General features: G+C 56.0%; 1 protein-coding gene across 1 annotated transcript; it reads left to right on the top strand.

Moving 5' to 3' along the window:
• Positions 1-2453: 2453 nt before the first annotated feature.
• LOC146026839 (di-N-acetylchitobiase-like) lies at positions 2454-25217 on the top strand. The gene is made up of 7 exons (XM_083157872.1): positions 2454-2631; positions 4600-4738; positions 4888-5096; positions 5659-5830; positions 6441-6538; positions 24473-24634; positions 24721-25217. The coding sequence occupies exons 1-7, from the start codon at positions 2506-2508 to the stop codon at positions 24904-24906; spliced, it is 1092 nt and encodes a 363-aa protein (XP_083013998.1). The 5' UTR covers positions 2454-2505; the 3' UTR covers positions 24907-25217.
• The last annotated feature ends 631 nt before the right edge of the window (positions 25218-25848 follow it).

Raw genomic sequence — 25848 nt, 5'->3', positions numbered from 1 at the left:
GGGGCAGAGCGCTGTGTGAGGGGATATATGGGAAGCTGGGTCAGAGCGCTGTGTGAGGGTATATGGGAAGCCGGGTCAGAGCGCTGTGTGAGGGTATATGGGAAGCCGGGGGCAGAGCGCTGTGTGAGGGTATATATGGGAAGCCGGGGGCAGAGCGCCGCTGTGTGAGGGTATATGGGAAGCCGGGGGCAGAGCGCTGTGTGAGGGTATATATGGGAAGCCGGGGGCAGAGCGCTGTGTGAGGGTATATATGGGAAGCCGGGGGCAGAGCGCTGCTGTGTGAGGGTATATATGGGAAGCCGGGGGCAGAGCGCTGTGTGAGGGTATATATGGGAAGCCGGGGGCAGAGCGCCGCTGTGTGAGGGTATATATGGGAAGCAAAGGGGCAGAGCGCCGCCGTGTGAGGGTATATATGGGAAGCCGGGGAGCAGAGCGCTGTGTGAGGGTGTATATGGGAAGCCGGGGGAAGAGCGCTGTGTGAGGGTATATATGGGAAGCCGGGGGGCAGAGCGCCGCTGTGTGAGGGTATATGGGAAGCCGGGGGCAGAGCGCTGTGTGAGGGTGTATATGGGAAGCCGGGGGCAGAGCGCTGTGTGAGGGTATATATGGGAAGCCGGGGGGCAGAGCGCCGCTGTGTGAGGGTATATGGGAAGCCGGGGGCAGAGCGCTGTGTGAGGGTGTATATGGGAAGCCGGGGGCAGAGCGCTGTGTGAGGGTATATATGGGAAGCTGGGGGCAGAGCGCAGCTGTGTGAGGGTATATATGGGAAGCCGGGGGCAGAGCGCTGTGTGAGGGTATATGGGAAGCCAGGGGCAGCGCGTCGCTGTGTGAGGGTATATATGGGAAGCCGGGGGCAGAGCGCCGCTGTGTGAGGGTGTATGGGAAGCCGGGGGCAGAGTGCCGCTGTGTGAGGGTATATATGGGAAGCCGGGGGCAGCGCGTCGCTGTGTGAGGGTATATATGGGAAGCCAGGGGCAGCGCGTCGCTGTGTGAGGGTATATATGGGAAGCCGGGGGCAGAGTGCCGCTGTGTGAGGGTATATATGGGAAGCCGGGGGCAGAGCGCCGCTGTGTGAGGGTATACATGGGAAGCCGGGGGCAGAGCGCCGCTGTGTGAGGGTATACATGGGAAGCCGGGGGCAGAGCGCCGCTGTGTGAGGGTATACATGGGAAGCCGGGGGCAGAGCGCCGCTGTGTGAGGGTATATATGGGAAGCTGGGGGCAGAGCGCAGCTGTGTGAGGGTATATATGGGAAGCCGGGGGCAGAGCGCAGCTGTGTGAGGGTATATATGGGAAGCCGGGGGCAGAGCGCTGTGTGAGGGTATATGGGAAGCCGGGGGCAGAGCGCTGTGTGAGGGTATATGGGAAGCCGGGGACAGAGCGATGTGTGAGGGTATATGGGAAGCCGGGGGCAGAGCGCTGTGTGAGGGTATATGGGAAGCCGGGGGCAGAGGGCTGTGTGAGGGTATATGGTAAGCCGGGGGCAGAGCGCTGTGTGAGGGTATATGGTAAGCCGGGGGCAGAGCGCCGCTGTGTGAGGGTATATGGGAAGCCGGGGGCAGAGCGCTGTGTGAGGGTATATATGGGAAGCCGGGGGCAGAGCGCTGTGTGAGGGTATATATGGGAAGCCGGGGGCAGAGCGCAGCTGTGTGAGGGTATATATGGGAAGCCGGGGGCAGAGCGCCGCTGTGTGAGGGTATATATGGGAAGCCGGGGGCAGAGCGCCGCTGGGTGAGGGTATATATGGGAAGCCGGGGGCAGAGCGCCGCTGGGTGAGGGTATATATGGGAAGCCAGGGGCAGAGCGCCGCTGTGTGAGGGTATATATGGGAAGCCGGGGGCAGAGCGCCGCTGTGTGAGGGTATATGGGAAGCCAGGGGCAGAGCGCTGTGTACCTGGGGAGGCCTCTATCCTGATTACCTGTATAGCCCCTCCCCCCATAGCTCCTCCTACTTCAGTGGTGCGTTCTGTCCTCTGTATAACCCCTCCTCCCATAGCTCCTCCTACTTCAGTCGTGCTCCCTGTCATCTGTATAGCCCCTCCTCCCATAGCTCCTCCTACTCCTTTTCGGGAAGATTGTGCTTGCGCTCTCCTGTATAACCCCGCCCACTCATCCTATAACCCCTCCCCCTCAGCAGGTGCGTGCCGTCACTCCTGTATAATCCCGCCCTCCTATCCTATAACCCCTCCTCCCCGGCAGGTGCGTGACGTCACTCCTGTATAACCCGCCCTCCTATCCTATAACCCCTCCTCCCCAGCAGGTGCGTGACGCCACTCTCCTGTATAACCCCTCCTCCCCAGCAGGTGCGTGACGCCACTCTCCTGTATAACCCCGCCCTCCTATCCTATAACCCCTCCTCCCCGGCAGGTGCGTGACGCCACTCTCCTGTACAACCCCGCCCCCTCATTCTACAACTCCCACTTCCTTGATGGTGCGAGCGGTGAGTTTCCCGCATGCCCCGCCCCCCGGCTGAGAGTCTCCAGGCCGCCGCTGTGCAGGGAGGAGGATGGGGGTCTCTGGTGGCGGCTGCTGGGTCCTAACTCTCCTCCCTCTCCTGTGCGCTGCTGCTGCCGCCTGTCCCTGCTCAGACCCCGCTCTCTGTCAGCCCATCACCGGCACCCGGGACCCCGAGGTACAGTCCGGGGGAGGGGAGCACAGCCGGGGGGTCACTTCCGTACCTGACCCTCTCCAGGAGGACACAGTGCTCTGTTCCTGGGCTTCCCTGGTAATGTATGATTGCCAGCACCTGTGGGGACACCTTTCTTATCAGTTACCTAGCTCCCCACAGGTGCTGGCAATCCTACATTATCCATACCTCCCAGCATGCCTCTCTCCAGGAGGACACAATGCTCTGTTCCTGGGCTTCCCTGGTAATGTATGATTGCCAGCACCTGTGGTGACACCTTTCTTATCAGTTACCTAGCTCCCCACAGGTGCTAGCAATCATACATTATCCATACCTCCCAGCATGCCCCTCTCCAGGAGGACACAATGCTCTGCTCCTGGGCTTCCCTGATAATGTATGATTGCCAGCACCTGTGGTGACACCTTTCTTATCAGTTACCTAGCTCCCCACAGGTGCTGGCAATCCTACATTATCCATACCTCCCAGCATGCCCCTCTCCAGGAGGACACAGTGCTCTGTTCCTGGGCTTCCCTGGTAATGTATGATTGCCAGCACCTGTGGTGACACCTTTCTTATCAGTTACCCAGCTCCCCACAGGTGCTGGCAATCCTACATTATCCATACCTCCCAGCATGCCCCTCTCCAGGAGGACACAATGCTCTGTTCCTGGGCTTCCCTGGTAATGTATGATTGCCAGCACCTGTGGTGACACCTTTCTTATCAGTTACCTAGCTCCCCACAGGTGCTGGCAATCCTACATTATCCATACCTCCCAGCATGCCCCTCTCCAGGAGGACACAATGCTCTGTTCCTGGGCTGCCCTGGTAATGTATGATTGCCAGCACCTGTGGTGACACCTTTCTTATCAGTTACCTAGCTCCCCACAGGTGCTGTCAATCCTACATTATCCATACCTCCCAGCATGCCCCTTTCCAGGAGGACACAATGCTCTGTTCCTGGGCTTCCCTGTTAATGTATGATTGCCATCACCTGTGGGGATCTAGGTAACTGATAAGAAAGTTGTCACCACAGGTGCTGGCAATCATAGGAAGTAGGAGGAGCTATGGGAGGAGGGGCTATACAGGTGTCCCTCATGGAGAGGGTCAGGTAGGGAGGTCTGGGCTGGTGGAGATTGCTGCTGTGGTTGTGAATTACACATGGTCCGAGCTGCTGGGAACCTCCTGTAGCTGCACAGGTGCTGGCAGTGAACTGCAGGGAACCTCCTGCAGCTGCACAGGTGCTGGCAGTGAGCTGCTGGGGAACCTCCTGTACCTGCAGCCGCACAGGTGCTGGCAGTGAGCTGCTGGGGAACCTCCTGTACCTGCAGCCGCACAGGTGCTGGCAGTGAGCTGCTGGGGAACCTCCTGTACCTGCAGCCGCACAGGTGCTGGCAGTGAGCTGCTGGGGAACCTCCTGTACCTGCAGCCGCACAGGTGCTGGCAGTGAGCTGCTGGGGAACCTCCTGTACCTGCAGCCGCACAGGTGCTGGCAGTGAGATGTAGGGAACCTCCTGTACCTGCAGCCGCACAGGTGCTGGCAGTGAGCTGCTGGGGAACCTCCTGTACCTGCAGCCGCACAGGTGCTGGCAGTGAGCTGCTGATTGCTGGGCAGACACTGCAGAAAGTTATTATTCCCCTATCCTCCTGCTGTACCATATATAATGGTCTGTACCGGCTAACAGAAGTGTACCGGTGTTCTGGCAGCTCCCAGGAGAAGACGGGTTGGGATGACCATCAATGATTCGAAATCATTGATGGTTTAGGGCTGATGTCAAATACTTTGCCGATGGGGGAGAACTAGATGGTTTCCCTACACCGATGGCACAGCAGAAACCATTTCTTTATTTTTTCCCAAGATGCCGGAACATGGATGCTGGATGTGTAATAGTCTTATTTCCTCATATGTTCCATACGGTGCATGAGCCTACATCATACACTACCGCAGTCTGGCAGCTGATTATGTTCCTGTTTCCAGGTCTACGTGTTTCATGTCCGAGACCAAACCTGGAAGAACTATGACTGGTCCGTGGTCACCACCGTGGCGCTGTTTGCACCGTATGATCCGGAGCTCATGTGCTACGCACACGCCAAAGGCGCAAGATTAGTTCTGACGGGTAAGTGCCATGCTGGCGTGGCCATGAGGGACCACGTGTGTCATAGTAACACGGTAACCGCTCATCTGCTAGGTAGGTTGTAGGCCGCTGTGTATGTAATATGAGCCGGGACCGCTACCGATTACCTGTCTATCTCTCCGGTGTTATAGGGGACGTCTGCCTGGCGGATATAGTGGATGCCCAGAACAGGTCGGCATGGGTGGCGCAGCAGGTGAATCTGGCAAAGAGTCTGTACCTGGATGGGATTAACTTGGACATCGAGCAGTCCGTGCTCCGGTACAGCGCAGAGTATTACGCTCTGACGGCTTTGGTGCAGGAGACCACAGAAGCGTTCCATAGGGAAATCGTCGGATCCCAGGTGAGGCGCTGTCCCTATAACGTCATGTCGGATCGGTGCGCCAGGCTGTTACTGCAGGCAGCCTGGGAGTGCGGGCAGGTGCCTGATCTGCCATGTGCAGGAATCGGTCATCTCTAGTGGGAGAGGGGCATGCAAACAATGGATCCGTGTTATACAGATCAGGTCAGTGGTCCGGAAACTCGGTCCTCATTACCCCACACAGTGCATGTTTTGCAGGTCTCCTCACAGAATCACAAGTGAGCTAATTAACTCCACCTGCGGACCTTATAAAATGTGTCTGTGAGTTATTAGTACACCTGTGCACCTGCTGAGTTACCAGCAGAACATGCACTGTGTGGGGTAATGAGGACCGAGTTCCCTGACCACCGGATCAGGTCCTTTTACTTCTTTCTACGGGGCCCATGTTAGGACCTGGCTGCTAGCACCAGAGCAGTCCGTATTATCCTGGTGCAGCATGGCAGTTTCGGGTGCACAGACCGGGACCGTGTGGTAAGGTATTTAGGAATATTGGAGCTTTGTTCTGTCGCCTGATGCTCTAATGTCCTCCCTGCATCACATCTAGGTCACATTTGATGTTCCGTGGTCTCCCAACTGCATTGCTCTCCGTTGCTATAACTACACGGGTATCGCCGACCTGTGCGACTTCCTGTTTGTGATGTCATATGATGTCCAATCCCGGGTCTGGTCGGAATCTATCGCTGGAGCCAATTCGCCGTTCAACGACACCATAACTGGTCAGTTTGCAAAACCTTTCTGTTTCCGTGGTGTTTGTGGACCCCGCCATAAACACCTCTGTGCCGCCATGGTTACCTGTTGGGGGGGGGGGGGGGGATTTACTAACCTGCAGCAGCTAAATAATTGCTCTGATTGTATAACCTGAACCAGATTGATCACAAGTAAATAGGGGCTGATGATTTCCTGTTTACAAGTCCTAGTATATAATCCACATATCCAATGAGTGTAGTAGGATGTATTTGGGATATATCCCCCCCCCTTCCCCCCATGCATGTAACTGTCCTAGCGAGAAGCCCTGGTATAATGTGAAACACGTGGCTATGGGCATTCTGTGCCACATGGCTGACCTCTAGCCTGGGCCGGCACCATGCAGCTACTGCCCACTGATAAATGCTGGAACAGCACAGTCCTATGGCAGCTGTGATAGAACGTTAATATCCTGCCATCTGGTGGAATTATTGAGGTATTAAATGAAGTGTCCCGTGTTCCTGGCGGCAGGGTAGAATAACGGGAATGTGAGGGACCGGCGCCCTCTGCTGTCCTCTCCAGTTACATTACAGCTGGGGGATGTCTGATTTCCATATAACATACTGTACATTTCTTCTCCAGGTTACATGCAGTTTATTAATGCGGGCGTCAGTCCTAAGAAGCTGGTAATGGGCGTTCCCTGGTACGGCTACGACTACACCTGTCTCCAGCTAACTGAGGTAACTATCAAACAGAACTCCTCCATGCTAGGAGCACCCCTTTTTGTTGGCCAATATTGGATCACACATTGGTCCCTGATGACAGCACAAGTCACCGCTGTACGTAGTCGTGCACCCTGACCGCACGTGAGCTGGTGCAGTCAGTATAGAGGTCACCAAGGTGAGTGCAGCTACAAACACCTGGAGTAACCTCCCGTATTCTGTGCTCCAGTAATGCCTTGTACACTCCTCTGTATTATACAGCTGTAAGGTCCGGTGTATCACTGTGCGGCTGCTGGGTAACAGACCATGTACTGATCAGGATTAGGCAGGCACCATACAGCGAGGCAGGGGGTACATCACTGGGGCACAGACCATGTACTGATCGGGATTAGGGGCAGGCACCATACAGCGAGGCAGGGGGTACATCACTGGGGCACAGACCATGTACTGATCGGGATTAGGGGTAGGCACCATACAGTGAGGCAGGGGGTACATCACTGGGGCACAGACCATGTACTGATCGGGATTAGGGGTAGGCACCATACAGTGAGGCAGGGGGTACATCACTGGGGCACAGACCATGTACTGATCAGGATTAGGGGTAGGCTGGCACCATACAGCGAGGCAGGGGGCACATCACTGGGGCACAGACCATGTACTGATCAGGATTAGGGGTAGGTAGGCACCATACAGTGAGGCAGGGGGTACATCACTGGGGCACAGACCCTGTACTGATCAGGATTAGGGGTAGGCTGGCACCATACAGCGAGGCAGGGGGTACATCACTGGGGCACAGACCATGTACTGATCAGGATTAGGGGTAGGCACCATACAGCGAGGCAGGGGGTACATCACTGGGCCACAGACCATGTACTGATCAGGATTAGGGGTAGGCACCATACAGCGAGGCAGGGGGTACATCACTGGGGCACAGACCATGTACTGATCGGGATTAGGGGTAGGCACCATACAGCGAGGCAGGGGGTACATCACTGGGACACAGACCATGTACTGATCAGGATTAGTGGTAGGCACCATACAGCGAGGCAGGGGGGTACATCACTGGGGCACAGACCATGTACTGATCAGGATTAGGGGTAGGCACCATACAGCGAGGCAGGGGGCACATCACTGGGGCACAGACCATGTACTGATCAGGATTAGGGGTAGGCACCATACAGCGAGGCAGGGGGTACATCACTGGGGCACAGACCATGTACTGATCGGGATTAGGGGTAGGCACCATACAGCGAGGCAGGGGGTACATCACTGGGGCACAGACCATGTACTGATCAGGATTAGGGGTAGGCACCATACAGCGAGGCAGGGGGTACATCACTGGGGCACAGACCATGTACTGATCAGGATTAGGGGTAGGCTGGCACCATACAGCGAGGCAGGGGGCACATCACTGGGGCACAGACCATGTACTGATCAGGATTAGGGGTAGGTAGGCACCATACAGTGAGGCAGGGGGTACATCACTGGGGCACAGACCATGTACTGATCAGGATTAGGGGTAGGCACCATACAGCAGGGCAGGGGGTACATCACTGGGGCACAGACCATGTACTGATCAGGATTAGGGGTAGGCACCATACAGCGAGGCAGGGGGTACATCACTGGGACACAGACCATGTACTGATCAGGATTAGTGGTAGGCACCATACAGCGAGGCAGGGGGGTACATCACTGGGGCACAGACCATGTACTGATCAGGATTAGGGGTAGGCACCATACAGTGAGGCAGGGGGTACATCACTGGGGCACAGACCATGTACTGATCAGGATTAGGGGTAGGCAGGCACAATACAGCGAGGCAGGGGGTACATCACTGGGGCACAGACCATGTACTGATCAGGATTAGGGGTAGGTAGGCACCATACAGTGAGGCAGGGGGTACATCACTGGGGCACAGACCATGTACTGATCAGGATTAGGGGTAGGCTGGCACTATACAGCGAGGCAGGGGGTACATCACTGGGGCACAGACCATGTACTGATCAGGATTAGGGGTAGGCAGGCACCATACAGCGAGGCAGGGGGTACATCACTGGGGCACAGACCATGTACTGATCAGGATTAGGGGTAGGCACCATACAGCGAGGCAGGGGGTACATCACTGGGGCACAGACCATGTACTGATCAGGATTAGGGGTAGGCTGGCACTATACAGCGAGGCAGGGGGTACATCACTGGGGCACAGACCATGTACTGATCAGGATTAGGGGCAGGCACCATACAGCGAGGCAGGGGGTACATCACTGGGGCACACACCATGTACTGATCAGGATTAGGGGTAGGCAGGCACCATACAGCGAGGCAGGGGGTACATCACTGGGGCACAGACCATGTACTGATCAGGATTAGGGGCAGGCACCATACAGCAAGGCAGGGGGTACATCACTGGGCCACAGACCATGTACTGATCAGGATTAGGTGTAGGTAGGCACCATACAGCGAGGCAGGGGGTACATCACTGGGGCACAGACCATGTACTGATCAGGATTAGTGGTAGGCACCATACAGCGAGGCAGGGGGTACATCACTGGGGCACAGACCATGTACTGATCAGGATTAGGGGTAGGCTGGCACTATACAGCGAGGCAGGGGGTACATCACTGGGGCACAGACCATGTACTGATCAGGATTAGGGGCAGGCACCATACAGCGAGGCAGGGGGTACATCACTGGGGCACACACCATGTACTGATCAGGATTAGGGGTAGGCACCATACAGTGAGGCAGGGGGTACATCACTGGGGCACAGACCATGTACTGATCAGGATTAGGGGCAGGCACCATACAGCGAGGCAGGGGGTACATCACTGGGGCACACACCATGTACTGATCAGGATTAGGGGTAGGCACCATACAGCGAGGCAGGGGGTACATCACTGGGGCACAGACCATGTACTGATCAGGATTAGGGGCAGGCACCATACAGCGAGGCAGGGGGTACATCACTGGGGCACAGACCATGTACTGATCAGGATTAGGGGTAGGCACCATACAGCGAGGCAGGGGGTACATCACTGGGGCACAGACCATGTACTGATCAGGATTAGGGGTAGGCACCATACAGCGAGGCAGGGGGTACATCACTGGGGCACAGACCATGTACTGATCAGGATTAGGGGTAGGCACCATACAGCGAGGCAGGGGGTACATCACTGGGGCACAGACCATGTACTGATCAGGATTAGGGGTAGGCACCATACAGCGAGGCAGGGGGTACATCACTAGGGCACAGACCATGTACTGATCAGGATTAGGGGCAGGCACCATACAGCGAGGCAGGGGGTACATCACTGGGGCACACACCATGTACTGATCAGGATTAGGGGTAGGCACCATACAGCGAGGCAGGGGGTACATCACTGGGGCACAGACCATGTACTGATCAGGATTAGGGGTAGGCAGGCACCATACAGCGAGGCAGGGGCAGGGTTCGCAAAAACGCGCTATAGCGCGTATTTTACCCTAAACCGGTCCCCGGGGACTCAGTTTTTAAAACGAAAGGGGTCCCCGAGGACGCGCTGTGCTGAACCTATGAGCCGACGCTGTGTTTGGCTGTCACTGCGTCTCTCTTGTGATGATTGCTGCAGTGCAGTGTGGGCTGAAGAACCTCCCCCACTAACCTCCCACTCTGGAAGCGAGGAGCCGAGCACATCAGGCCAGAGCGCCCCTCCCATACTGTGACGGCAGAGTGTACGGCAGCGTCCCGGGGCTGTGTCAGTGAGACAGACAGAGGGGGAGCACGGAGACGCGCACACAGCGAGTAACGGCTACACAGCACCGCAAGCAACATGGGTGAGTCTCACATCTAGCCCGGGCTGCGGCTGTGTGTACGGGCGGGGTGGTGGACGGAACAAGAGGCCCCGCGCAGAGAGGAGGCTGGGCACCAGCAATGATGGGAGAGGGGATGTACTAAAAGGAATGAGTGGAATGACAGTGTTGTCTGCAGATAAGGAATGCCAATTGACTATAATGGGAGAAAATGACATATAAATGACATTGTCTCCCATTATACTGAATTGGCATTCCTTATCAGCAGACCAGACTGTCATTCCACTGTCATTCCTTTTAGTATGTCCATGGGAGAGGACTACTGGGTGTGAGGGAGGCCGCGCTGTATGAATGAGCGCTGCAGGCTGGGCGCGGGATAGCCTTATAGGTCACTGCCATGGGCTATATGTGATTAGAAGTGGAGTTATCAGGTTACCCCCATAATACTTCATGTGTCATTCTATATGGGGAGGCGGAGGTGTAATGGGGCTATGGCAGACCTTGGACTAATGTGGGCTACCGAATGGGGTTATGGGAGATCTTAGGGTAATGTGCCCTGTTTAATGGGACTATGGCAGGTGTGTGCTGGGGCTATAGCAGACCATGGGGTATCTTGTGCTGTGTAGTGGGGCTATAACATACCGCAGGATAATGAGGGCTGTGTAATGAGTCTATGGAAGACTGCAGGGTAACATGGGCAGGCTAATGAGGCTTTGGTAAAATAAAGGGTAACTTGGGTAGTATAATGGGGCTATGGCAGACCTTAGGGTAATTTGGGCTGTGTTATGGGAGTATGGCAGACCTCAGGGTATTGTGGGCTGCGTTATGGGGCTATGATAGACCTTGTTCCAATGTGGGCTTTGTAATGGGGCTATGGCAGACGTCAGGGTAATGTGGGCTGTGTAGTAGGACTATGGTAGACCACGGGGTACCGTATGATATGTAGTGGGGTGTGCCGCTGTGTAACGGGCTTTGGAAGACTGCAGGGTAACATGGGCTGTGTAATGGGGCCCTGGCAGACCATAGAGTATTTTGGGCTGTGTAATATGTCTATAGCCGACCTGACGTTAATGTGGGCTGTGAGCTTTCTGTACTACAGCTGTGTGGATTGATATGGACATTATTTGGAAATTATTTCATTCATTTTATTTCTGATTCTGTGTTGTGTTTGTGTGCTTGTGACTTGTTTAGTTTTCAGGTTTATATAGTTTCTAGTATATATGTATCTTTATGGGAGTGGGCCAATTGATACATCCCCCCCGACCCACATGTGCCATGCTGGGGAGAGGAGGCTTTATTCCGTTGGGACCCAGAAAAGGTCAGGTAGGACCCCGATTTTTAGAAGTGAAGGGTCCCCGGGACCCACTTTTTTGGGTGGTTTTCGCGAACACTGAGGGGGTACATCACTGGGGCACAGACCATGTACTGATCAGGATTAGGGGTAGGCACCATACAGTGAGGCAGGGGGTACATCACTGGGGCACAGACCATATACTGATCAGGATCAGGATTAGGGGTAGGCAGGCACCATACAGCGAGGCAGGGGGTACATCACTGGGGCACAGACCATGTACTGATCAGGATTAGGGGTAGGCACCATACAGTGAGGCAGGGGGTACATCACTGGGGCACAGACCATGTACTGATCAGGATTAGGGGTAGGCACCATACAGCGAGGCAGGGGGTACATCACTGGGGCACAGACCATGTACTGATCAGGATTAGGGGTAGGCACCATACAGCGAGGCAGGGGGTACATCACTGGGGCACAGACCATGTACTGATCAGGATTAGGGGTAGGCACCATACAGCGAGGCAGGGGGTACATCACTGGGGCACACACCATGTACTGATCAGGATTAGGGGTAGGCACCATACAGCGAGGCAGGGGGTACATCACTGGGGCACAGACCATGTACTGATCAGGATTAGGGGTAGGCAGGCACCATACAGCGAGGCAGGGGGTACATCACTGGGGCACAGACCATGTACTGATCAGGATTAGGGGTAGGCACCATACAGCGAGGCAGGGGGTACATCACTGGGGCACAGACCATGTACTGATCAGGATTAGGGGTAGGCTGGCACCATACAGTGAGGCAGGGGGTACATCACTGGGGCACAGACCATGTACTGATCAGGATTAGGGGTAGGCACCATACAGTGAGGCAGGGGGTACATCACTGGGGCGCAGACCATGTACTGATCAGGATTAGGGGTAGGCACCATACAGCGAGGCAGGGTGTACATCACTGGGGCACAGACCATGTACTGATCAGGATTAGGGGCAGGCACCATACAGCGAGGCAGAGGGTACATCACTGGGGCACAGACCATGTACTGATCAGGATTAGGGGTAGGTAGGCACCATACAGCGAGGCAGGGGGTACATCACTGGGGCACAGACCATGTACTGATCAGGATTAGGGGTAGGCACCATACAGTGAGGCAGGGGGTACATCACTGGGGCACAGACCATGTACTGATCAGGATTAGGGGTAGGCTGGCACCATACAGTGAGGCAGGGGGTACATCACTGGGGCACAGACCATGTACTGATCAGGATTAGGGGTAGGCACCATACAGGGAGGCAGGGGGTACATCACTGGGGCACAGACCATGTACTGATCAGGATTAGGGGTAGGCAGGCACCATACAGCGAGGCAGGGGGTACATCACTGGGGCACAGACCCCGTACTGATCAGGATTAGGGGTAGGCTGGCACCATACAGCGAGGCAGGGGGTACATCACTGGGGCACAGACCATGTACTGATCAGGATTAGGGGCAGGCACCATACAGCGAGGCAGGGGGTACATCACTGGGCCACAGACCATGTACTGATCAGGATTAGGGGTAGGCACCATACAGCGAGGCAGGGGGTACATCACTGGGGCACAGACCATGTACTGATCAGGATTAGGGGCAGGCAGGCACCATACAGCGAGGCAGGGGGTACATCACTGGGGCACAGACCATGTACTGATCAGGATTAGGGGCAGGCACCATACAGCGAGGCAGGGGGTACATCACTGGGGCACACACCATGTACTGATCAGGATTAGGGGTAGGCAGGCACCATACAGCGAGGCAGGGGGTACATCACTGGGGCACAGACCACGTACTGATCAGGATTAGGGGTAGGCACCATACAGTGAGGCAGGGGGTACATCACTGGGGCACAGACCATGTACTGATCAGGATTTAGGGGTAGGCAGGCACCATACAGCGAGGCAGGGGGTACATCACTGGGGCACAGACCATGTACTGATCAGGATTAGGGGTAGGCAGGCACCATACAGCGAGGCAGGGGGTACATCACTGGGGCACAGACCATGTACTGATCAGGATTAGGGGCAGGCACCATACAGCGAGGCAGGGGGTACATCACTGGGGCACAGACCATGTACTGATCAGGATTAGGGGTAGGCACCATACAGTGAGGCAGGGGGTACATCACTGGGGCACAGACCATGTACTGATCAGGATTAGGGGTAGGCAGGCACCATACAGCGAGGCAGGGGGTACATCACTGGGGCACAGACCATGTACTGATCAGGATTAGGGGTAGGCACCATACAGTGAGGCAGGGGGTACATCACTGGGGCACAGACCATGTACTGATCAGGATTAGGGGTAGGCTGGCACCATACAGTGAGGCAGGGGGTACATCACTGGGGCACAGACCATGTACTGATCAGGATTAGGGGTAGGCACCATACAGTGAGGCAGGGGGTACATCACTGGGGCACAGACCATGTACTGATCAGGATTAGGGGTAGGCAGGCACCATACAGCGAGGCAGGGGGTACATCACTGGGGCACAGACCATGTACTGATCAGGATTAGGGGTAGGCAGGCACCATACAGCGAGGCAGGGGGTACATCACTGGGGCACAGACCATGTACTGATCAGGATTAGGGGTAGGCACCATACAGCGAGGCAGGGGGTACATCACTGGGGCACAGACCATGTACTGATCAGGATTAGGGGTAGGCACCATACAGTGAGGCAGGGGGCACATCACTGGGGCACAGACCATGTACTGATCGGGATTAGGGGTAGGCACCATACAGCGAGGCAGCGGGTACATCACTGGGGCACAGACCATGTACTGATCAGGATTAGGGGTAGGCACCATACAGCGAGGCAGGGGGTACATCTCTGGGTCACAGACCATGTACTGATCAGGATTAGGGGTAGGCACCATACAGCGAGGCAGGGGGTACATCACTGGGGCACAGACCATGTACTGATCAGGATTAGGGGCAGGCACCATACAGCGAGGCAGGGGGTACATCACTGGGGCACAGACCATGTACTGATCAGGATTAGGGGTAGGTAGGCACCATACAGTGAGGCAGGGGGTACATCACTGGGGCACAGACCATGTACTGATCAGGATTAGGGGTAGGCACCATACAGCGAGGCAGGGGGTACATCACTGGGGCACAGACCATGTACTGATCAGGATTAGGGGTAGGTAGGCACCATACAGTGAGGCAGGGGGTACATCACTGGGGCACAGACCACGTACTGATCAGGATTAGGGGTAGGCACCATACAGTGAGGCAGGGGGTACATCACTGGGGCACAGACCATGTACTGATCAGGATTTAGGGGTAGGCAGGCACCATACAGCGAGGCAGGGGGTACATCACTGGGGCACAGACCATGTACTGATCAGGATTAGGGGTAGGCAGGCACCATACAGCGAGGCAGGGGGTACATCACTGGGGCACAGACCATGTACTGATCAGGATTAGGGGTAGGCACCATACAGCGAGGCAGGGGGTACATCACTGGGGCACAGACCATGTACTGATCAGGATTAGGGGTAGGCACCATACAGTGAGGCAGGGGGTACATCACTGGGGCACAGACCATGTACTGATCAGGATTAGGGGCAGGCACCATACAGCGAGGCAGGGGGTACATCACTGGGGCACAGACCATGTACCGATCAGGATTAGGGGTAGGCACCATACAGCGAGGCAGGGGGTACATCACTGGGGCACAGACCATGTACTGATCAGGATTAGGGGCAGGCACCATACAGCGAGGCAGGGGGTACATCACTGGGGCACAGACCATGTACCGATCAGGATTAGGGGTAGGCACCATACAGCGAGCCAGGGGGTACATCTCTGGGTCACAGACCATGTACTTATCAGGATTAGGGGTAGGCACCATACAGTGAGGCAGGGGGTACATCACTGGGGCACACACCATGTACTGATCAGGAATAGGGGTAGGCAGGCGCCATACAGCGAGGCAGGGGGTACATCACTGGGGCACAGACCATGTACTGATCAGGATTAGGGGTAGGGCACCATACAGCGAGGCAGGGGGTACATCACTGGGGCACAGACCATGTACTGATCAGGATTAGGGGCAGGCACCATACAGCGAGGCAGGGGGTACATCACTGGGGCACAGACCATGTACTGATCAGGATTAGGGGTAGGCACCATACAGTGAGGCAGGGGGTACATCACTGGGGCACAGACCATGTACGGATTAGGGGTAGGCACCATACAGCGAGGCAGGGGGTACATCACTGGGGCACAGACCATGTACTGATCAGGATTAGGGGTAGGCACCATACAGCGAGGCAGGGGGTACATCACTGGGGCACAGACCATGTACTGATCAGGATTAGGGGCAGGCACCATACAGCGAGGCAGGGGGTACATCACTGGGGCACAGACCATGTACTGATCAGGATTAGGGGTAGGCACCATACAGTGAGGCAGGGGGTACATCACTGGGGCACAGACCATGTACCGATCAGGATTAGGGGTAGGCACCATACAGCGAGGCAGGGGGTACATCACTGGGGCACAGACCATGTACTGATCAGGATTAGGGGTAGGCAGGCACCATACAGCGAGGCAGGGGGTACATCACTGGGGCACAGACCATGTACTGATCAGGATTAGGGGTAGGCACCATACAGCGAGGCAGGGGGTACATCACTGGGGCACAGACCATGTACTGATCAGGATTAGGGGTAGGCAGGCACCATACAGCGAGGCAGGGGGTACATCACTGGGGCACAGACCATGTACTGATCAGGATTAGGGGCAGGCACCATACAGCGAGGCAGGGGCTACATCACTGGGGCACAGACCATGTACTGATCAGGATTAGGGGTAGGCAGGCACCATACAGCGAGGCAGGGGGTACATCACTGGGGCACAGACCATGTACTGATCAGGATTAGGGGTAGGCACCATACAGTGAGGCAGGGGGTACATCACTGGGGCACAGACCATGTACTGATCAGGATTAGGGGTAGGCAGGCACCATACAGCGAGGCGGGGGTACATCACTGGGGCACAGACCATGTACTGATCAGGATTAGGGGTAGGCTGGCACCATACAGCGAGGCAGGGGGTACATCACTGGGGCACAGACCATGTACTGATCAGGATTAGGGGTAGGCACCATACAGCGAGGCATGGGGTACATCACTGGGGCACAGACCATGTACTGATCAGGATTAGGGGTAGGCACCATACAGCGAGGCAGGGGGTACATCACTGGGGCACAGACCATGTACTGATCAGGATTAGGGGTAGGCTGGCACCATACAGCGAGGCAGGGGGTACATCACTGGGGCACAGACCATGTACTGATCAGGATTAGGGGTAGGCACCATACAGTGAGGCAGGGGGTACATCACTGGGGCACAGACCATGTACTGATCAGGATTAGGGGCAGGCACCATACAGTGAGGCAGGGGGTACATCACTGGGGCACAGACCATGTACTGATCAGGATTAGGGGTAGGCACCATACAGTGAGGCAGGGGGTACATCACTGGGGCACAGACCATGTACTGATCAGGATTAGGGGTAGGCAGGCACCATACAGCGAGGCAGGGGGTACATCACTGGGGCACAGACCATGTACTGATCAGGATTAGGGGTAGGCAGGCACCATACAGCGAGGCAGGGGGTACATCACTGGGGCACAGACCATGTACTGATCAGGATTAGGGGTAGGGCACCATACAGCGAGGCAGGGGGTACATCACTGGGGCACAGACCATGTACTGATCAGGATTAGGGGTAGGCACCATACAGCGAGGCAGGGGGTACATCACTGGGGCACAGACCATGTACTGATCAGGATTAGGGGTAGGCACCATACAGCGAGGCAGGGGGTACATCACTGGGGCACAGACCATGTACCGATCAGGATTAGGGGTAGGCACCATACAGCGAGGCAGGGGGTACATCACTGGGGCACAGACCATGTACCGATCAGGATTAGGGGTAGGCACCATACAGCGAGGCAGGGGGTACATCACTGGGGCACAGACCATGTACTGATCAGGATTAGGGGTAGGCAGGCACCATACAGCGAGGCAGGGGGTACATCACTGGGGCACAGACCATGTACTGATCAGGATTAGGGGTAGGCACCATACAGCGAGGCAGGGGGTACATCACTGGGGCACAGACCATGTACTGATCAGGATTAGGGGTAGGCACCATACAGCGAGGCAGGGGGTACATCACTGGGGCACAGACCATGTACTGATCAGGATTAGGGGTAGGCACCATACAGCGAGGCAGGGGGTACATCACTGGGGCACAGACCATGTACTGATCAGGATTAGGGGTAGGCAGGCACCATACAGCGAGGCAGGGGGTACATCACTGGGGCACAGACCATGTACTGATCAGGATTAGGGGTAGGCACCATACAGCGAGGCGGGGGGTACATCACTGGGGCACAGACCATGTACTGATCAGGATTAGGGGTAGGCAGGCACCATACAGCGAGGCAGGGGGTACATCACTGGGGCACACACCATGTACTGATCAGGATTAGGGGTAGGCACCATACAGTGAGGCAGGGTGCACATCACTGGGGCACAGACCATGTACTGATCAGGATTAGGGGTAGGCACCATACAGTGAGGCAGGGGGCACATCACTGGGGCACAGACCATGTACTGATCAGGATTAGGGGTAGGCACCATACAGCGAGGCAGGGGGTACATCACTGGGGCACAGACCATGTACTGATCAGGATTAGGGGTAGGCACCATACAGCGAGGCAGGGGGTACATCACTGGGGCACAGACCATGTACTGATCAGGATTAGGGGTAGGCACCATACAGCGAGGCAGGGGGTACATCACTGGGGCACAGACCATGTACTGATCAGGATTAGGGGTAGGCACCATACAGCGAGGCAGGGGGTACATCACTGGGGCACAGACCATGTACTGATCAGGATTAGGGGTAGGCACCATACAGCGAGGCAGGGGGTACATCACTGGGGCACAGACCATGTACTGATCAGGATTAGGGGTAGGCACCATACAGCGAGGCAGGGGGTACATCACTGGGGCACAGACCATGTACTGATCAGGATTAGGGGTAGGCAGGCACCATACAGTGAGGCAGGGGGTACATCACTGGGGCACAGACCATGTACTGATCAGGATTAGGGGTAGGCACCATACAGCGAGGCAGGGGGCACATCACTGGGGCACAGACCATGTACTGATCAGGATTAGGGGTAGGCACCATACAGTGAGGCAGGGGGTACATCACTGGGGCACAGACCATGTACTGATCAGGATTAGGGGTAGGCACCATACAGTGAGGCAGGGGGCACATCACTGGGGCACAGACCATGTACTGATCAGGATTAGGGGTAGGCACCATACAGCGAGGCAGGGGGTACATCACTGGGGCACACACCATGTACTGATCAGGATTAGGGGCAGGCACCATACAGCGAGGCAGGGGGCACATCACTGGGGCACAGACCATGTACTGATCAGGATTAGGGGTAGGCACCATACAGCGAGGCAGGGGGTACATCACTGGGGCGCAGACCATGTACTGATCAGGATTAGGGGCAGGCACCATACAGTGAGGCAGGGGGTACATCACTGGGGCACACACCATGTACTGATCAGGAATAGGGGTAGGCAGGCGCCATACAGCGAGGCAGGGGGTACATCACTGGGGCACAGACCATGTACTGATCAGGATTAGGGGTAGGGCACCATACAGCGAGGCAGGGGGTACATCACTGGGGCACAGACCATGTACTGATCAGGATTAGGGGCAGGCACCATACAGCGAGGCAGGGGCTACATCACTGGGGCACAGACCATGTACTGATCAGGATTAGGGGTAGGCAGGCACCATACAGTGAGGCAGGGGGTACATCACTGGGGCACAGACCATGTACTGATCAGGATTAGGGGTAGGCACCATACAGCGAGGCAGGGGGTACATCACTGGGGCACAGACCATGTACTGATCAGGATTAGGGGTAGGTAGGCACCATACAGTGAGGCAGGGGGTACATCACTGGGGCACAGACCATGTACTGATCAGGATTAGGGGTAGGGCACCATACAGCGAGGCAGGGGGTACATCACTGGGGCACAGACCATGTACTGATCAGGATTAGGGGTAGGCTGGCACCATACAGTGAGGCAGGGGGTACATCACTGGGGCACAGACCATGTACTGATCAGGATTAGGGGTAGGCACCATTCAGCGAGGCAGGGGGTACATCACTGGGGCACAGACCATGTACTGATCAGGATTAGGGGTAGGCACCATACAGCAGGGCAGGGGGTACATCACTGGGGCACAGACCATGTACTGATCAGGATTAGGGGTAGGTACCATACAGTGAGGCAGGGGGTACATCACTGGGGCACAGACCATGTACTGATCAGGATTAGGGGCAGGCACCATACAGCGAGGCAGGGGGTACATCACTGGGGCACAGACCATGTACTGATCAGGATTAGGGGTAGGCAGGCACCATACAGCGAGGCAGGGGGTACATCACTGGGGCACACACCATGTACTGATCAGGATTAGGGGTAGGCAGGCACCATACAGCGAGGCAGGGGGTACATCACTGGGGCACAGACCATGTACTGATCAGGATTAGGGGTAGGCACCATACAGCGAGGCAGGGGGTACATCACTGGGGCACAGACCATGTACTGATCAGGATTAGGGGTAGGCACCATACAGTGAGGCAGGGGGTGCATCACTGGGGCACAGACCATGTACTGATCAGGATTAGGGGTAGGCACCATACAGCGAGGCAGGGGGTACATCACTGGGGCACAGACCATGTACTGATCAGGATTAGGGGCAGGCACCATACAGTGAGGCAGGGGGTACATCACTGGGGCACAGACCATGTACTGATCAGGATTAGGGGTAGGCACCATACAGCGAGGCAGGGGGTACATCACTGGGGCACAGACCCTGTACTGATCAGGATTAGGGGTAGGCAGGCACCATACAGCGAGGCAGGGGGTACATCACTGGGGCACAGACCATGTACTGATCAGGATTAGGGGTAGGCACCATACAGTGAGGCAGGGGGTGCATCACTGGGGCACAGACCATGTACTGATCAGGATTAGGGGTAGGCAGGCACCATACAGCGAGGCAGGGGGTACATCACTGGGGCACAGACCATGTACTGATCAGGATTTAGGGGTAGGCAGGCACCATACAGCGAGGCAGGGGGTACATCACTGGGGCACAGACCATGTACTGATCAGGATTAGGGGTAGGCAGGCACCATACAGCGAGGCAGGGGGTACATCACTGGGGCACAGACCATGTACTGATCAGGATTAGGGGTAGGCAGGCACCATACAGCGAGGCAGGGGGTACATCACTGGGGCACAGACCATGTACTGATCAGGATTAGGGGTAGGCTGGCACCATACAGCGAGGCAGAGGGTACATCACTGGGGCACAGACCATGTACTGATCAGGATTAGGGGTAGGCTGGCACCATACAGCGAGGCAGAGGGTACATCACTGGGGCACAGACCATGTACTGATCAGGATTAGGGGTAGGCAGGCACCATACAGTGAGGCAGGGGGTACATCACTGGGGCACAGACCATGTACTGATCAGGATTAGGGGTAGGCACCATACAGCGAGGCAGGGGGTACATCACTGGGGCACAGACCATGTACTGATCAGGATTAGGGGTAGGCAGGCACCATACAGCGAGGCAGGGGGTACATCACTGGGGCACAGACCATGTACTGATCAGGATTAGTGGTAGGCAGGCACCATACAGCGAGGCATGGGGTACATCACTGGGGCACAGACCATGTACTGATCAGGATTAGGGGTAGGCAGGCACCATACAGCGAGGCAGGGGGTACATCACTGGGGCACAGACCATGTACTGATCAGGATTAGGGGTAGTTACCATACAGCGAGGCAGGGGGTACATCACTGGGGCACAGACCATGTACTGATCAGGATTAGGGGTAGGCAGGCACCATACAGCGAGGCAGGGGGTACATCACTGGGGCACAGACCATGTACTGATCAGGATTAGGGGTAGGCACCATACAGCGAGGCAGGGGGTACATCACTGGGGCACACACCATGTACTGATCAGGATTAGGGGTAGGCAGGCACCATACAGTGAGGCAGGGGGTACATCACTGGGGCACAGACCATGTACTGATCAGGATTAGGGGTAGGCACCATACAGTGAGGCAGGGGGTGCATCACTGGGGCACAGACCATGTACTGATCAGGATTAGGGGTAGGCAGGCACCATACAGCGAGGCAGGGGGTACATCACTGGGGCACAGACCATGTACTGATCAGGATTAGGGGTAGGCACCATACAGTGAGGCAGGGGGTGCATCACTGGGGCACAGACCATGTACTGATCAGGATTAGGGGTAGGCAGGCACCATACAGCGAGGCAGGGGGTACATCACTGGGGCACAGACCATGTACTGATCAGGATTAGGGGTAGGCAGGCACCATACAGCGAGGCAGGGGGTACATCACTGGGGCACAGACCATGTACTGATCAGGATTAGGGGTAGGCAGGCACCATACAGCGAGGCAGGGGGTACATCACTGGGGCACAGACCATGTACTGATCAGGATTAGGGGTAGGCAGGCACCATACAGCGAGGCAGGGGGTACATCACTGGGGCACAGACCATGTACTGATCAGGATTAGGGGTAGGCTGGCACCATACAGCGAGGCAGAGGGTACATCACTGGGGCACAGACCATGTACTGATCAGGATTAGGGGTAGGCTGGCACCATACAGCGAGGCAGAGGGTACATCACTGGGGCACAGACCATGTACTGATCAGGATTAGGGGTAGGCAGGCACCATACAGCGAGGCAGGGGGTACATCACTGGGGCACAGACCATGTACTGATCAGGATTAGGGGTAGGCACCATACAGCGAGGCAGGGGGTACATCACTGGGGCACAGACCATGTACTGATCAGGATTAGGGGTAGGCAGGCACCATACAGCGAGGCAGGGGGTACATCACTGGGGCACAGACCATGTACTGATCAGGATTAGTGGTAGGCACCATACAGCGAGGCAGGGGGTACATCACTGGGGCACAGACCATGTACTGATCAGGATTAGGGGTAGGCACCATACAGCGAGGCAGGGGGTACATCACTGGGCCACAGACCATGTACTGATCAGGATTAGGGGTAGGCAGGCACTATACAGCGAGGCAGGGGGTACATCACTGGGGCACAGACCATGTACTGATCAGGATTACGGGTAGGCACCATACAGTGAGGCAGGGGGCACATCACTGGGGCACAGACCATGTACTGATCAGGATTAGGGGCAGGCACCATACAGCGAGGCAGGGGGTACATCACTGGGGCACAGACCATGTACTGATCAGGATTAGGGGTAGGCAGGGGGGTACATCACTGGGGCACAGACCATGTACTGATCAGGATTAGGGGTAGGCACCATACAGCGAGGCAGGGGGTACATCACTGGGGCACAGACCATGTACTGATCAGGATTAGGGGTAGGCAGGCACCATACAGCGAGGCAGGGGGTACATCACTGGGGCACAGACCATGTACTGATCAGGATTAGGGGTAGGCACCATACAGTGAGGCAGGGGGTACATCACTGGGGCACAGACCATGTACTGATCAGGATTAGTGGTAGGCACCATACAGCGAGGCAGGGGGTACATCACTGGGGCACAGACCATGTACTGATCAGGATTAGGGGTAGGCAGGCACCATACAGCGAGGCAGGGGGTACATCACTGGGGCACAGACCATGTACTGATCAGGATTAGGGGTAGGCAGGCACCATACAGCGAGGCAGGGGGTACATCACTGGGGCACACACCATGTACTGATCAGGATTAGGGGTAGGCACCATACAGCGAGGCAGGGGGTACATCACTGGGGCACAGACCATGTACTGATCAGGATTAGGGGTAGGCACCATACAGCGAGGCAGGGGGTACATCACTGGGGCACAGACCATGTACTGATCAGGATTAGGAGTAGGCAGGCACCATACAGCGAGGCAGGGGGTACATCACTGGGGCACACACCATGTACTGATCAGGATTAGGGGTAGGCACCATACAGCGAGGCAGGGGGTACATCACTGGGGCACAGACCATGTACTGATCAGGATTAGGGGTAGGCACCATACAGCGAGGCAGGGGGTACATCACTGGGGCACAGACCATGTACTGATCAGGATTAGGGGCAGGCACCATACAGCGAGGCAGGGGGTACATCACTGGGGCACAGACCATGTACTGATCAGGATTAGTGGTAGGCACCATACAGCGAGGCAGGGGGTACATCACTGGGGCACAGACCATGTACTGATCAGGATTAGGGGTAGGCACCATACAGCGAGGCAGGGGGTACATCACTGGGGCACAGACCATGTACTGATCAGGATTAGGGGCAGGCACCATACAGCGAGGCAGGGGGTACATCACTGGGGCACAGACCATGTACTGATCAGGATTACGGGTAGGCACCATACAGTGAGGCAGGGGGCACATCACTGGGGCACAGACCATGTACTGATCAGGATTAGGGGCAGGCACCATACAGCGAGGCAGGGGGTACATCACTGGGGCACAGACCATGTACTGATCAGGATTAGGGGTAGGCAGGGGGGTACATCACTGGGGCACAGATGTGGGGAGGTTACTCAGGAACACGGGTTTTTGGCATTCTCTGGTCATTGGTGCCAGTTGTTGGTACATGCAGACAAGAAGTAGGAATTACTGCAGCCGGCATCTCACGAGTTTTCTTCCTCTGGACTGATGGAGTCTTCCCAATGATCCCTACAGACTAACCAGTGCAAGGTGCAGAGGTTGGCGCTGCGGAGGCCGGACCACAATGAGGCCGTGGGAGACCAGGCCGGGTACAGCAATATCATGAAGCAGCTGAACAGTTCGATATCGGGGAGATTATGGGACAACGAGCAGAAGGCGGCTTATTACAATTACAAGGTTGGTGGCGAATGACCTGTGACCGCTGTGTATCGCCTGACTGTCCCTCAGGAGCATTCAATGTATTTGTAACATTATTCCACCAGGGATCCCAAGGGACGGTCCACCAGGTCTGGTACGACGACCCGCAGAGCATTTCTCTGAAGGCGGCTTATGTCTGGAAACTTGGACTCCGGGGGATTGGGATGTGGCATGGAGATCTCCTGGATTACTCCAGTGACCCTGTAGCCCAGGAGCAAACCAAAGAGATGTGGAAGGCGTTGCTGCCGTAACTGCTCTGTAGGTGGCGCTGCTGTGATGGGAGACGCCAGCCTTGGGGAGCGCGCCGGGTAGTGTGTGTGGGGGGGGGTAGCCTGTTGTCCGAGAGGATAGAGGGTGACCGGCTGTGGTGTGTTAGTCTGCAGGTGGCGCTGCTGTGATGGGAGACGCCAGCCTTGGGGAGCGTGCCGGGTAGTGTGGGGGGGGCAGCCTGTGGTCCGAGAGGATAGAGGGTGACCGGCTGTGGTGTGTTAGTCTGCAGGTGGCGCTGCTGTGATGGGAGACGCCAGCCTTGGGGAGCGCGACGGGTAGTAGTGTGTGTGTGGGGAGGGGGGGCTGGGAGGGTGACCGGCTGTGGTGTTAGTGGGTAGAAGGCGGGGGGGGGCTGTGATGTGGGTGTGTATAATATGTCTGTATATAATAAAAGATTTTGTCATTTATAAGTTGTACTTCTGTTTTTCCTGTTAAATGTTCCTTTATATTCTATGAAATGTCCCTGTTGTGGGCACACCTTATCTATAGAGGAAGATAATGACACGTGTGGGATTACACCCTATTCCATGACGTTCCGTGTACTATACATGTGGGAGACCATGTATGTGGATAGCCAGCTACATGTTTCTTTGTTTTATGGACTATACCAGTGGATGTGGATTTAACGGTGTATTTTATATGGCTTGTAGTGCGCACCGCCTAAAGTTATGGAAGAAGAGAATCGGCAAGCAGCCAAAAAGTCAGGATAAGCCTTGGTTGTTTTTTTTAGGTGGTGGTCACTTGGTATTTTTTGGTGATTGCACCACTGTGCTGTGAAGGTACTAAGGGCTGGGTGTTCCTTTGTTAGGTCGGAGACCAGCAAGGAAGAGGATACTGAAGGCAAGCATAAAAGGGCTCATGTGGCTAAATGCAATGCTTGTGATAACGTTTTACCTGAAAAACATGTGGGCAACGTTTTACCT

The sequence above is a fragment of the Crinia signifera genome, chromosome 8 (genome assembly GCF_055691185.1).
Source record: "Crinia signifera chromosome 8, ASM5569118v1, whole genome shotgun sequence".
In the NCBI taxonomy this organism is placed as follows: Eukaryota; Metazoa; Chordata; class Amphibia; order Anura; family Myobatrachidae; genus Crinia; species Crinia signifera.
Note: the sequence above shows the minus strand (reverse complement) of the source record. Positions and strands in the feature narration are given on the sequence as shown.

Coding starts and splice junctions, on each gene's coding strand:
- LOC146026839 (XM_083157872.1), top strand. CDS start 2,506: ATGGGGGTCTCTGGTGGCGGCTGCTGGGTCCTAACTCTCCTCCCTCTC. Junction 2,632..4,599: donor CCGGCACCCGGGACCCCGAG/GTACAGTCCGGG, acceptor TCCTGTTTCCAG/GTCTACGTGTTTCATGTCCG. Junction 5,831..6,440: donor GTTCAACGACACCATAACTG/GTCAGTTTGCAA, acceptor TTTCTTCTCCAG/GTTACATGCAGTTTATTAAT.